At 42.3% G+C, this 14,199-nt stretch overlaps 1 protein-coding gene across 1 annotated transcript in view; it reads right to left on the bottom strand.

The window, feature by feature from the left end:
• HECW2 (HECT, C2 and WW domain containing E3 ubiquitin protein ligase 2) overlaps positions 1-13,591 on the bottom strand; it is a gene marked incomplete at its 5' end in the record, with an annotated part of 220,054 nt that extends 206,463 nt beyond the window's left edge. Inside the window, one exon of the mRNA XM_080799839.1 lies at positions 13,300-13,591. Within this exon, the coding sequence (XP_080655965.1) occupies positions 13,300-13,591 (292 nt within the window). The remainder of the gene's footprint in view (positions 1-13,299) is intronic.
• Positions 13,592-14,199: the final 608 nt, after the last annotated feature.

Here is a 14,199-nt window from a genome sequence, read left to right as displayed (position 1 = left end):
ATGTGTGCTGTACTAGAAAGAGCAGAAGTAACAGAACAGACAGTATTTATGTGTATCGAAACACTGCGACAGCTGTAAAAAAATAAAATTCTTTCACTGAAGTATTGCTCAGACAAAGGAACAGTAAATATTGGGGGAATATTCTAGACAGTGCTATAAAAACTAGCAAAAACAACCTAGAAAGTCAATCTCTACGAGCCTCCCATCAAGGAAGTGACCCATCACACTCTACTGAGCCTTCAAAGATGAAGCGAGGTTCAAGGGAGGCACAGAAAATGCACATTTAACATATTCTGGTGGAACCACACGTGCTCCGCTGGGACAAGAGAAGAGATCGAGCAGGATCTAAACCGCACGGAGCCCTCCCAGACCCTGAGTGTGGGCCCCGACAGGGAGCGCAAAATGCGCAGTTCTTTCAAGGGTCCCACCAGGGTGAGGGGAAATTCGATTTTAAATGCTAGGGGTTGGGGGGATATAAAAACAGCTCCTAATCACAAGCCAACTTCTTCTCTGGCACTCAGTCTCAGACAGGAGACTATTCCAATATTGGAAGAAAAACCGGCTGTGTTGAACGTGCTGTTAAGTCATATTGCCTTCCTGGGGTTTTCGAGGGTAATTTTAGCTCTACTCAAAAATCACCTGCAGGAACTGATTTAGCACCTAACTCCCTTTAAAAAGCAACCCCGCTGTGGAGGAAATTCCTATTAAACACTGTATTTTTTCCAACCATTTTACTGAGCAACCGCGGGAATATTACTTAATCCATCCGGGCCCTCCGTTTCTCATTTGTAAAGTGAGGCCAGCGGAGTAAATGATCTTTAATTTCCTTTTCTAAATCTAAAACCTCCATGCCTCTAAGTTTTAAAATAAACTTCAACAGATGGATCAGCTATTTAATGATTCCAGATGATGAAAAATACAGTACTTCGCCACCAGCATTCGATTTAAAAAATTAAAAAATTAATTATTAATTATTAGTTGTTAAAAGTCTAACAAGAGTAATACTGCTAAGATGATGCTGCTGCTGCTTATCTTAGCAGTATTACTCTAGTCAGACTTTTGCAACTAATAATTAATTTTTAAAAAGTAGCTCTATTGGTTTCATAGTGTTCCTCCATTCAGGCAAACAAATCACATGATGAACTAGAAAATTCGAAGCTACCTGACAGATGCTGACCTGTGACCTTGCTCAAATCAGCAGTTACGTGGGGGCACGTACATATATACAGAGTTCACATTGTCTGTCTCCTTGAAATGGCTCAGGAATGACAGGGTTTGGCAGCTAAGTGAACAGAAGAAAAATGACTGTCATGCAGCCCAAAACTAAAAATTTAACCTCCTCCAGATGTTCGCTGAATTCTTCAGGCTTTCCTTTTTGCATTTAATGTTCTATCCTATCCAAAATACGCCCCAGACTTGTACTTTTAAAAAATCCATTTTTTGGATGCTTTAAGAAGGTATATAAATATTTAAAATCCTATTAGTTAGCTTAACGTAAATTCTCACTTGGGAATTTCAAGGTTGGTTTTTTTGTTTTTTTTTTTTTAAGATTAGCCTTACAGTAACATATTTGCTTCTAATATTATTGTTTAGTGCTATAATTATAGTCCCCAGAACAGTGGACTTATTTCTGTAGAGTAAAAAGACGATCAATCATTCTTTGAACCATCAGCAAGTTTATAACACCACTTGTTCATAGATGTGTGATAGTTATGTTGTGAATATAAAGGTGATGTATTTCAAAATGTCGAAAACACTCTAGATATTCTCCAAGCCGAACGACACACAACCTTCAGAAAAATTCCCCTGACTGCTTAGAGCAGCAGATGCATATTTTTGCAAACAAGGGAATAAGAAAGAATAAAAAAGAATGAGAGTATAAATCACTAACCACACTGAATTCAGGGAATAAATTCATTTCTATCTAAACACATTGTGCTTTCCATATTGAAGACAGAACCCATGGGTAAAGAAAGAGTAAGCAAAAGGCCAATACATTGTATAATAATTGAAAAAAGAGGGGTCCCTGGGTGCCTCGGTCATTAAGCGTCTGCCTTCGGCTCAGGTCATGTTGCCAGGGTCCTGGGATCAAGCCCCCATCAGGCTCCCTGCTCAGCGGGAAGCCTGCTTCTCCGTCTCCCACTCCCCATGCTTGTGTTCCCTCTCTCACTGTCTCTCTCTGTCAAATAAATAAATAAAATATTTTTTAAAATTAATAACTGAAAACAGAACTGGAATGACAGTTCTTTCACTATGATCTCAAATACGGGTATTTTAAAAATTCCTTCAGAGGCATCTGGCATACGGTAAATTCCTCACATTGTCGCAGAAATAAGTGAGCGAATGAACACCAAAACTAATCTGTTGAATGAAATCCTTAGGAGAAAACTATATAATATGGAATAAATCTCCAATACGAAAGTATCACTTTTCTGTCGTAACTCCCCTAACTAAAACCTACTCTTTAATGAAATTAACTAATCCGCATGACTAAGGCGGCACGGAGAGCTAGCTAAGGTGCTCAGGACACAACATAAACAGGACCCAGCTCAGAGCGCACCGAAAGGGACAAACACGGAAAAAGACAAATTACAGCACAGGGTCATCGGCACTGGAAGAGTGACATGAATAAGTCCCTGGGGAAACAGGAAAACAGACTGATTGCCCGGACCGGTCGGGGGGCACATCGTGGAGTGGGCGACTTCCAAATCCCATCTAGAAGGATCCGCAGAAGTCAGCCACGCAGAAAAAGGGAAGAGGACAGGAGGAGCAATCTTCAATAAAGCAGAGGGAACCCCTTCGTGAGAAAGACGTGACATGCGTATGATATCCTCACCTCCTAGAATGACTCTCTCTCACGGCAATACCAAAAATAAAAAAAAGTCCTATTGGAGGATAAGTCTCAATATCACCTTCTTGGTGAAGCCGTTTCTGTAACTTTCCCCTCCCTGAACCCATCTCGGGCATCAAACCGCTCTTTCTCCATGCTCTCGTGGCCTCTGGAACATTGTGCTGCACACACTGCATCGTTCCTACCTCACACCCCACCAAAATGCGAGCTGATTCATGTCCGTACCCCATCGCCTACCGAAGGACAGACAGCAGGCTCCCGACAAACGTTTCCATGGTTACCACCTATGAAACCACCACCCTGCATACGCTTCACAAGTGTCATCTTGTTTCATCTTCCCTGCAAATCCATGGGGTGGATACTATTCCCATTTTTACGTAAGACATGGACGCTGAGCCAGAACTTGACTCCAGATGCATCCCACAGCCCCTCTCCAAAACCATCTCTTTTTGCCACTCCACTACCCAATGCCGAGGTTAATGGATCCACTGGCCTCTGACGAGTTCAAGCTCTGTATGTAATTAAGGCATTGTGGGTCTCCTAATGATTTTATGAACTATAGCAAATTGAGAAAATGGGAGCATTTGTCGCTTCATAAATTTTCGTGTAGGAAAAGAAATATCAGCCTTCCTCAATGAGCATGCATACACTGGGAGATGTGCAATTCATAATTTACATTTACAAAAAATACAAAATAGGACTTAGAGGAAGAATTTCTTAATGTCACTGCTGAATCCAAGTTATGACCCTATGGTCCCTACCACTTAAATCGGACTGAAAACCTGAGACGCTTTCTATAGTTCCTCTGATGTCCATAGGAAGTGTGCACAATTGTAAAGTTACTTACTCAAAAACTCAACAATAGCGTCAGCCTGACTGTGGGAAAACAATTGTCAGAGATTAATATGATGATTGACAGTTATCACAGCTCTACTGTAACTCAGAGACTGCCAGCATGAGACTAGTTTAAAACAAAGATAACACTTGATCTTAGCCAAAAGGCCGAGAAGCGATTAAAACAAAGATAAAATAAATGCTGCAAAATGAAAGAGAGAACACCTGAGAACCCACAACGGAGAAAACCTACTGGAGAAAATGAAGAGAAAATTTCAGGTATACCTGATACCTTTCATCACTATCTACATTAACAAGAAAAAAAAAAAAGAATATTCTTTGAGTTGGTACATCAACAAGAATTTGAAGTTGAAATTAAACTTCTCCTGCTTGCTTCCATTTTTTTTAAGAACGCAACTTTTGTTGTGTGTGCATGTGTGTTTTGTCGGAAAATCAAACCTCACATACTGTAGTGCTGCTGATTCAGGTAAGTCTCTTTTTCTACCCTTATTGTCTACTCATTCAATACATTGTTGTTTTAAGCCACTAAGTTTTCTCAGAGCTTCTTATGCAATATATAATACTGGAATAATCCCTGTCTATTAAAAAAAAGTGCAACAATAATAATAATGACTAATACAGGAAAAGGGGTTTAAAACAGGATGGAATTAAATGTCATCAACAGTAAAAGAGAAGACGGAGAAGGAAGCGATTGTAATAAATTTGTTCAAAGATCCTTGTAGCATTTGAGAGGTATGTAAAGATACTGATTCATTTTAACCTTTAGCTCAATTGTACGTGACAAATATTTTAAGGATAACTGCTAACAGACTAGACCTAGAAAGTTTACCTTTCAAACAGATAGACTGACTAGATGATAAGGAGTAAAGAAAACTCATTTCAGTGGAAAGCACGTAATCAGGTTAAAAAAAAAAAACTAAAAAAAAGCATAAAATACAGAAAACAAGATAGGACGTGGAAATAAATCCAAATATATTAAAAAATAACAGTAAATGTTAAAACGCTAAATACACCGATTTTAAAAGAAGGTCACTCAGGGGTGCCTGGGTGGCTCAGTGGGTTAAAGCCTCTGCCTTCGGCTCAGGTCATGATCCCAGGGTCCTGGGATCGAGCCCCATGTCGGACTCTCTGCTCGGCAGGGAGCCTGCTTCCCTTCCTCTCTCTCCGCCTGTCTCTCTGCCTACTTGTGATCTCTGTCAAATAAATAAATAAAATCTTAAAAAAAAAAAAAGAAGGTCACTCCGTTCAGATTAAAAATCATAAAGCCACAGATGATTTACAGAGACAGACGTGAAGCGTGCCAAAGAATGGCTGAAATGAAATCAGTGGGAAAAGATACATCGAACAAAAACTAATCAAAGGAAAGTTGACATAGCAACTGATAATAGACAAACAGACTTTAAGAGAGATATCAGGATAAAAAGATGACATTATAGATGTATTTTCTTTTTTGATATGCCCATTAGTCCTTAGAAAAGCATGAAAAGCCAATTATAACAAATACTATAAAAACAGTATGTGTGATAAGCCATTATTTTGTGAGTTAGTAATGGGTTTTATCAGAATGAAGAATTTTTTTTTTCTTTTGAGAGAGAGAGAGAGGGTAGGGTGGGAAGGGGAAAGAGAGAGAGGCTCCATGTTCAGGGCAAAGCCAACAAAGGGCTCAATCTCACAACCCTGAGATCACGACCGGAGCCGAAATCAAGAATCAGACAGTTAACTGACTGAGCCTCCAGGCGCCTGTGGATTGAAGAATTTCTAAACCTCATGCTAATGTTGTCTTAACTCTATCAAAAAATATTTACAATCATTCCACATTTACTAATTTCACGACCTATATAAGCATCCTTTAAGGAAAAGTGACATAAATGGGGGGGGGGGGGCGCGGCTCAGATAACACTCACAGAATAACCAGACAAAAAATAAAAACCATCTCACCATCACAGTGTACAGACAGAAGAATGCCTATTTCAAGTATGGTTTTCTACTTGTACGTCGGGGGACAAAATATACTAAGGCTTCCTTGGATACACTAAACCATCCATCGTTTTAAAGCCTACCAAATGTCCAGGGAACTCTTCCACAACCCATTTAAATACATGGACGTCTCTGTGAACTAGATCTTTAACATGCATATGAGAAGAGAGATCCGTGATGGTCTGTGATGCCAACAAATGCTGTGAATTCAGGTTCTAACGCCACAGGGCATCCAATGTCCGGTACTGTCCTTGGTCCTGCTCTGGGTGTGTCTTCTCATTCAGTCTCCTGAACACGCTGTAAAGTCTATACGAAAGTATGACACTTTTCAATACTCAGCATCTATCCTTGCAGTGACCATGCAAGGATGTCTTGGGCTTTGAAACAGACCAGAGGACCGCACGTGTTGTTAGCAAGATGCATCTACTACGGTAGAGACGTCAACTGCTTCCTTAAAGAGCCAACGTTTTCTCCCCATTGCCCAGTCTCTGTGCAGTTAGGCCGATCATGGCACTAATGCTGAATGGAATCCCTGAGAAGAAGTGAGATGTGTCACTCTGGGGCCAAAGCATTTAAGAGCCGTTGTAGGAGTCTCCAGTGCCCTCTTCCCTTAACACCTGTCCAGAGAGGCCTTCTGTTACAGATAGTGTAATGACACGATGGTAGCCCTTAATAATCCAATATGGCAAAAATCAGGAGAATGGTCAGCCTGCATGTCTAACCCACAGTACAAAGCAAGCCCCCGTCAATCCATGTTGGACACAAAGTATTAGAAAGAAATAATCTTTTGTTCTGCTAAGTCACCGAGGATTCAGAGCTAGCTCACTTGTACAGCATAATCTGACTGAGGCTAATACAACTAGGTAACAAAAAGCAATTTAGAGTTAAGTTGTTCCAAAAAGCATTTCGTGTTCAAAGCTCTTATTCTCTAAAAGCATTTTCTAAAATTTAAAGACATGACCTGAAACAACTTCTCTTTGGCAGTAATCATGTAAAAATACCAAAAGAGCTTACAGTCACTCTTTACTACATTTGATAGCTATTCTGGAAACTAAATACTTAATACATAAATTCTTTGTTCCATTTGATTGAATTTGGGATTAAACTGCAGCGTTCCCATCACCTTGAAAAGCATATTGGTTCAGAACCTACATAATACTCAAAAGACTGTATTATTTAGCATCAAAATTTGAAGTGCTTTATATAATTTCTAGAACTCTGACTCAAAGGATTGACTTTGGGTTTTTATAAGCAGAAGCAGTCTGGAGTGTCCCTTTAATATGGACATCCCTTCTCGTGGATTCACCCAGTAGGTAAGGTTGTGCTGCAGCTTCTGGCTACCAGGAAAACGATTTTATTATTATTTACAGTAGCCAAAATAATGATGATAGTTTACAATCAGCAGGACCTTACAATAAGCCCAGGCACCTTCTCAAGAGTTTTGTACACATATTATCTTCTTTCTCATGACATGGTACTTTCCTGGTCTTTTTTGTTTTTTTATAGATGAGGAAACTGAGGTTTAAAAAGGTGACATAATTCAGAAAGGGCTTCTGTCATGCATAGGGCACGCACAGGGCAGCTCTGCGGCTCTTCGTGCGGAATCGACATCAAAGAGATTATGTAATTCTCTCAAGCCAGTAAGTATATGGGAATTTACTAGTCTGTCTGATTGTAGAGCCCGTGTTCTTAACCTTGGATCATGGTAGAAAGAATTACTTTGTATGTATGGAGGAAAGAATTGTAATGTATGGTAGAAACACCTTTCCCAGGCCTTACTGCTTAAAACAAAGTCCAGGTAGATAACCAGATTCTCTCTCTCCCTCCCTCCCTTTCTTTCTTTCTACCAGATGTTTTAAAGAAAAATATTAACAGTACAGGTGATAACCCCATACTGCAAAAGTCAAGAAGGTGCTGAGTAAGTAATTGAAGGATGGAAAACACAGGACTGCATTTTCAACACATGGGGGAGAAACAAAGACTAGACCCAAGACACTCAAGGCCCAGCCCTTGCTGCCTCCCACTGGCCGTACAGCATCCTACACTGGACCTTAATTCTTTATGCATTAAACATCGATTTTAAACTGTGGGATCTTAAAGCTCTGAAAAACATAATCCCAAGGCCTTGGTGAACTATTATGATCCTACCTTTATTTTACCACCCAAATGCAAAGAAATATGGAAAACATCATACGACATGAGCCATGATATTTTTTAAGACAGAGTCAAATATGGCTGTTCTGCCATTCATCTTTGTATATGATATAATCAACACGCAGACCCTGAGAGGTATACTCAAAGGGCAGTCCAGAGAAATGCTGGCGAACTATGTGTTACTGGTCTACGGCAAGATGACCTTGAGCCAGAATGTGAAACAGCTGCCTCAATAAGCCCATTATTTAACTTAATTTTTTAATAGCAAGATTTTCTCAGTGAAGGATGCATGACATTGATTTACATTCTGGAGGAAGCTTCTTATCTAGTCCTAGATCAACCACAGGCCAGCACTTTGAGTAGCACTGGGGTACGGAGAGGCAGAGACATCTAGTTTTCATAATGGGCATTTCCCTAGCTCTGTTCAGGTTCTTGAAGTTGCCTGAAATTGAGAAATGGCAAAGTAAGCCTTTTGAAGTGTTTTTCTTTGGAATGGCCAGAAAGCAAATCACGAGACCGAAGGTTAAGGGGACTTAGACAGCGGGCCTGAAACAAATGCACTCTGTTCTGCTTTAAACAGGGACCATGCGGCTCTTCGGGGGAAGCTGTTCGTGCTGGGTCCCCAGTAAGTTACAAATCTAGTGATTTTTGAAAACCATTTGCAAGGTATTCGTTGTTGTAATCTGGAGATTTGGAGCTATAGCTACATCGTAATCGTCTCTGGAAATCTCAGGGTGTGTATGAGACTTTCTAGAGAGAGAAAATATAATTAGCACCTGTTTTAGGAATTCTGTTCACACCCAAATTTACCACAAATGGCGCTTTGATATTTTCAACTTTTTTTTTCTTTGTATTCCCAACAGGACGTATATATCGCTGACAATGCCTAGAGAACAATTTCTTTTTCTGACCCGGGAGTATATATTTTCTCTCCAGATTAGCCGAACGTCATCTGGACTGACTTGTACAATGCAGAACCTGACGAACAATGAGCCAAACACAAGCAGAACTCCCACTTCTCGAGAGTAAGAAAACGTAAGCCAAGAGAAACACAATCCAAGTGCCGAGCGCGCCAGTCAGCCACACCTCACTGCCAGAACGTTCCACCCAGACCCTTTCCCTTTGGGATTTATCTCTATAGAGACCATCTCTCTGTTCCACAAATAAAACGAGGCGTTGCTCGGAAACCGTCCGGCTTCTCAGGACTCCGCTGAAGTGGGGCGGCCGGTCCCCCCAGGAGTCTGAGGCCGCCCCGCCACGCGTGCTGCTGCGGGCACGCCTGGAGTCTCAGCGCGCCCGTGTCACAGAGCCCCGGAGAGAATGTGTTCCTGGTTAGCCACAACGGCCTTAAATTGGTGACATCAACCGTACCCAAATTTCTTTTCTCCGTCCTGGCCTTGCAGCTTCTCTTTTCCTCCGGGTTCCTCCCGAGGTGCCACCGGGCCACCTTCCCCAGTAGCGCCCCCGAGCAGTTCGAGTTACTTAATTACATCTACGTTCCGTAGATGACTCCCGTCACCGGACGGGGTCCTACTAAACTTTGGAAAATTTCCACATGGCTTGGAGTTAGATTTTCAAACTTTTTGTGTCAGATTTTTGTTACTCGAAAAGAAGAAAGAATGACCTAACGGGTCTTAACTCTGGTCAAGCAGGTTTGGGCACGTTCCCCAAAGTCGCAACTCCTGAGGCAGCCCACACAGCGTCACCGTGGGGACGTAAGCAGAGGGGAAGATTGTTTTCACGTGTGGCAAGAACTCGGGAGCCCCAGTCCAAGCTCATTCTGACTTCTGCTCTGTCACTCTTAGCTGCAGTCCCGGTTGAGGTCTTACGGCTGCTCCACGGACGCAACAGTTCAAAGTGTCACATCCTGTCACCGCGGCCCCCGGTACAAGAGAAGGGGAAGTAGTTCAATGACTCTACAGGAGACCCTGGCTTCTCCCTGGAAAAGGAAGTTCCCCCCAGCGTCTTTCCCTGACCTCTCACTGGCCGGAGATGCCTCACAGCCCACTCCTAGGTTACTCACTCGCTGGATTACCATGTAAGTTTAGAACTTTCCTGAGTCTGGGGAGGGCCTACCTGCCCTGAGATCAATGGCTTGTTGCTGAGCCCGTGCGGAAGAAGGATCAGGAAACAGCTGTCAGTGAAAACCCACATAGCTTCCGCCTATGCCTCTCCACATGGGAGGGCAAAGTCCCCCCAGAACTGAGGCTCCCTCTAACCTGGAGGTCAGAATAGCCCATCTTAGCCCCAGGGGCAGGGGCTGCCTCTCCCTGAAGCCAGGTCTCTGTTCACGCATTCTGAGGTCCCAGATAAGCCAGGCTTCCTCTGAAACACAGCTGTAGCCTTCAGCTATAGGAATGCGCCACACTAAATGTCTTAGATGCTGGGACATGTGTCTTTCAGAGCCATTTGTTGCAGAAGACCTGCTGAAACCAACAACGTGCCCTAGAACCCCAAGTACGTGGTATTATCCCCTGCAGATGCTAATTTGTGTTCACCCCAGTCCCTTGAGAGGTCCGAGGGCGCCAGCTCTCTCCACCCTGCCAGGGATCTAAAACCACCAGAAAATACACTAGGAAGAACTAACAAATCCATGGAACTGAAACCACCATTTATTATTCACTCAGAATTCTCTGGAAATGGTGAGATGGGAAAATTAAGTGAAATCTCTCACTGCCTCCGGGAAAGCAAAAGCATGGAAGGAACGTGTGCTTCAGGTCCTAGGGCCATGACTAGTTCCAGACTAGCCTTCCTGATGGAGACAACTGTAAAACTGGGAGGCAGTGGTTTTCAGACATTGCACAACAGGTGGCTTAAGATGAAAACCCCAGAGAGAAAAGAATCTCATGAGGGGCCTCTATGACCACCCAGGTCTCAGCCAGAGGACAACTTCCTGAGTCCACGGAAGCTCCGACAAGCTGCGGATGCAGAGATCAGAGTTTGGACCAACAGGCAGGGGACGGGGAAGGAAAGAGCGATGGAGGGGTGAAGGCCAGGAGTGCACACGGGGATGCCCCACAAGCCGTAGGCTAATGTCTAGACTGCACATGTGCAGAGAAACACGACCAAGGCTTTGTAGAGAGCAGCTGCTAAAGGGGCTGAGGGTGCTGAAGTTTCTGGAGGTCCAGCCGTGCTAGAGAACACTGGAGTCATGACCCAGCCTGAGAAAAGACCCCTGGTCGACAGCCCAGGCACCCGCTTAGACATCAAAAACGCCACTACTTGGGAAGAAGTACAAAGGCCAACAAGGCCTACCATAGATCTAGCCTAACAAAGCCCTAAACCAAGCCCTAACAAAATCCATAGCGTAGACCAAACTTGGAGGTTGAATCCCATCAAGTTAGAAGTGCCGGGGAACCACACTGGGCTTTCCACCGATCCATCCTCACGAAGGGGAAAACTGTATTACTCATATATCCTAATGGGATAAAAGTTAACATTAAAATAAAAATTGTTCTACAGAACTCATGATTTCCACAGCTTAGAATTCTCAACAGCCAGTGTAAATCTTTGCTGAATATGCAAAGAAACGGGAAAATGGAATCGATGGTCAAGAGAAAAACAGATAATAAAAACTGCCCACATATTGGATTTTGCAAAGAACTTAAAGCAGATACATTTGATTGAATTAAAATAACTGAATGAAAATATGGTCTGAATGAGGTAACATATAGGGAATCTCATAAGAAAAATAAAATACACAAAAAAAAAGAGAAAGAAGTGCAAATCCTATAAAAGTCAGTAACTGAAATTTTAAAATTCATTGGATGGGACTGACAAGAGAATGAGGATGAAAATATTAAAAGTTAGTAAACTTGAAGATAGGTAATATTTAAAAAATCATGTTAAAATGAAAGCAGTTTTGTGAAATCTATAAAGTTGAAGTTACATAAAACGAAAAGAATCACTTTCAAAGTCCCATCAGCACTGTAAGACTTTTTTGTGAAATAGTAGATCTCAGAAACAAAAATACAATTTTTAAATCCTACCGTCCCCATCTTGAAAATATATTTAGACACACCCGGATAAAAATGCTAGACTCTTAAGACTTTTTCCCCCTTTTTTCATTGTCATAAGAGGAAACAGAAAAATAAAAATTCTTGAAATTTTTTTGCCATTTTAGATTTTGTGTTATCAGCATGATTGAGTTACTTACATTAGTAAACACAAATCAATTTTTAGTCAACAGAAAATTCTTTGTTGCTGAAAAACATAGATTTTAGTGGGTTGAACATTTTGATACACTGCCAATAAGGCTGTTACTCTGCCTTAAATCAGGAGTTTGTCAAGACTGGTGCTATCAGGCTGTTGTGGGAGGTGGACCTGTGCACTGCCGGGTATGGAACGGTATCCCTGGTCTCCCATTCCCTACCCCACTGTGTCAACCAAAGATGTCTCCAGACATTACCAAGCATCCTGTAGGGGGTAAAGTTGCCCCTGAATGAGAATCACCTACCGTAAACAAATAGGCCCTTTTTTCCCCCTAATTTACTCCAAAAAACCAACAAGAAAGATGCTTAGTTTATCATTTACAGTGAAAGCAAACATGTCTTTCTATTATAATACTTGAGGCTAAATTTTGAAAGGCATTCCCTTCACTGAGTGAAAAACTTCCCCAACTGTGGGGAATGTTAGATTTTTATTAACAGGTTTAATTTAGATTTTCTTTAAGCCCAGGCGGTAGGGTTTGGATTTTTGCTTTCAATAAAGCAAATTTTATATTTTCTGGCATGTGCCATTCATCACTCACTCACCTATGCACAGCAAGTACAAATTAGCTAAACACGGCTGGGACATTTTTATTAAAATAAATAGCAACTTATTCCTAAGTCATTTGTTAGGAAAATATGACACTTTCTTTACTTAACGGATCGAGGACACATCAGGAATTTTGAAATAAGAAGATAACCACAGACTGCAAGTTGTTCTTCATGAAACTCAACCTTTAGAAACTACAGAACACGGCAGCCCTCTCGGGTCCCCTTCCCTTTCAGGAGCTTTGTACTATCACTTCACTATCGCTCAATAAACCTTGCTTTGCTGCCAAAAAAAAAAGAAAGAAAGAAACTACAGAACATTTTTTCACATTAGTTATCTAAATCTGGACATCTTTTTCATCAGTTTAAAAATATTAGTAAAAGTTAATATCCAATTCTTGCCAAAATGGGACTACTGATCAAGGGTAATGTGAAGCTTTAAAAAGAAAATATTATAAAATCTGCAGGTCCTGGCATTTAATCAGGGTAGAAATATAACCACAAAATTCACAGTGGCAAAGCTATTTATTTTTGTTGATTCTCTCCTTCCTAAAGAAGAAAAAAAAAAGTCCCAGAATCTTACTGGGTTTATTTGTGTGGTGTGTGCCCCACCCCACACCCCACAGCAAAACTCCACAACAGTGTTATGTCAGAGTAAAACTGTCTGCTCTGAGTCGCATGCAGGCCCCTGTCAACGTCACTCACCTATATGATAAAGTCCGATCCAGTCACTGGGGTCCACCTCCTCCTTAATGTCCCAGAAGATAATGAGGTTCTGGGCTTGTCCCAGCGTGTACTCGTACATGCTGGCAGTCAGGCTGGAGCGGCTCTCGGAAGTCACCAGGTCCGTGTCGCTGTTCGCCCTCTGGAGGGTCATGTTCTCTGGCATGGAGCTCTGGGCGGCCAGGCTCTGGAGGTTCTCCGGGCTCAGCGTGTACCGCATCTGGGGATTTCGACGCCGCACAAAAAGCAGGTGCTCCCGGGCCGAGCTAGCCATCCCGCCTGCGCCTCGGAGGTTAGCTTCCTACACAGCTGCGAGAGACACAAGCACAGGGCATTAGTGTTACAAGGCAAGGAAATAGGTTTAAGCTTCCCAGACATAAAGCCCTAAAGAGTGTTTATGAAAGCCCGACCATGCGATAATCTTCTGCTGTCACAACAAAACCTACTACTCTACTGTCAGTGGATGATGTCAGAAACGGCTCCTCCAGACGAAGGTCACTTGAAGGCAACGGCACCTGCGGCCCTTGGCTTCATGGAGCGCGGCTTCCTCCTGGTAATCAAGGAAGGGGATTTCCCCACTAGCCCTCTCAGGTCTATCCTTTCCTCAACACCCCACCTGCAGAAACGGTCCTGTTTTCTTTCACCCCTACACGTACTTGTTTCCTGTTGAAATCAGATTTTAAAAAGCAAGAGAGAAAATGTTGACACGGTTGAAATTTACCATTGAGCAAAGGATAACTTGCTCAATTTCCTTGTCACAGGAATGTAACCCACTAGAGTCTTTTTTAAGAACCTGCTCAAATGTCACCTCCTCTCTTAAATACAGCGACCATCGTCTCTAAAACTGCAACACCCCAGCCTTCCCCACCTCTCTCCTCTCCC

Source organism: Martes martes, assembly GCF_963455335.1.
Source record: "Martes martes genome assembly, chromosome: 3".
NCBI classification, from domain to species: domain Eukaryota; kingdom Metazoa; phylum Chordata; class Mammalia; order Carnivora; family Mustelidae; genus Martes; species Martes martes.
Note: the sequence above shows the minus strand (reverse complement) of the source record. Positions and strands in the feature narration are given on the sequence as shown.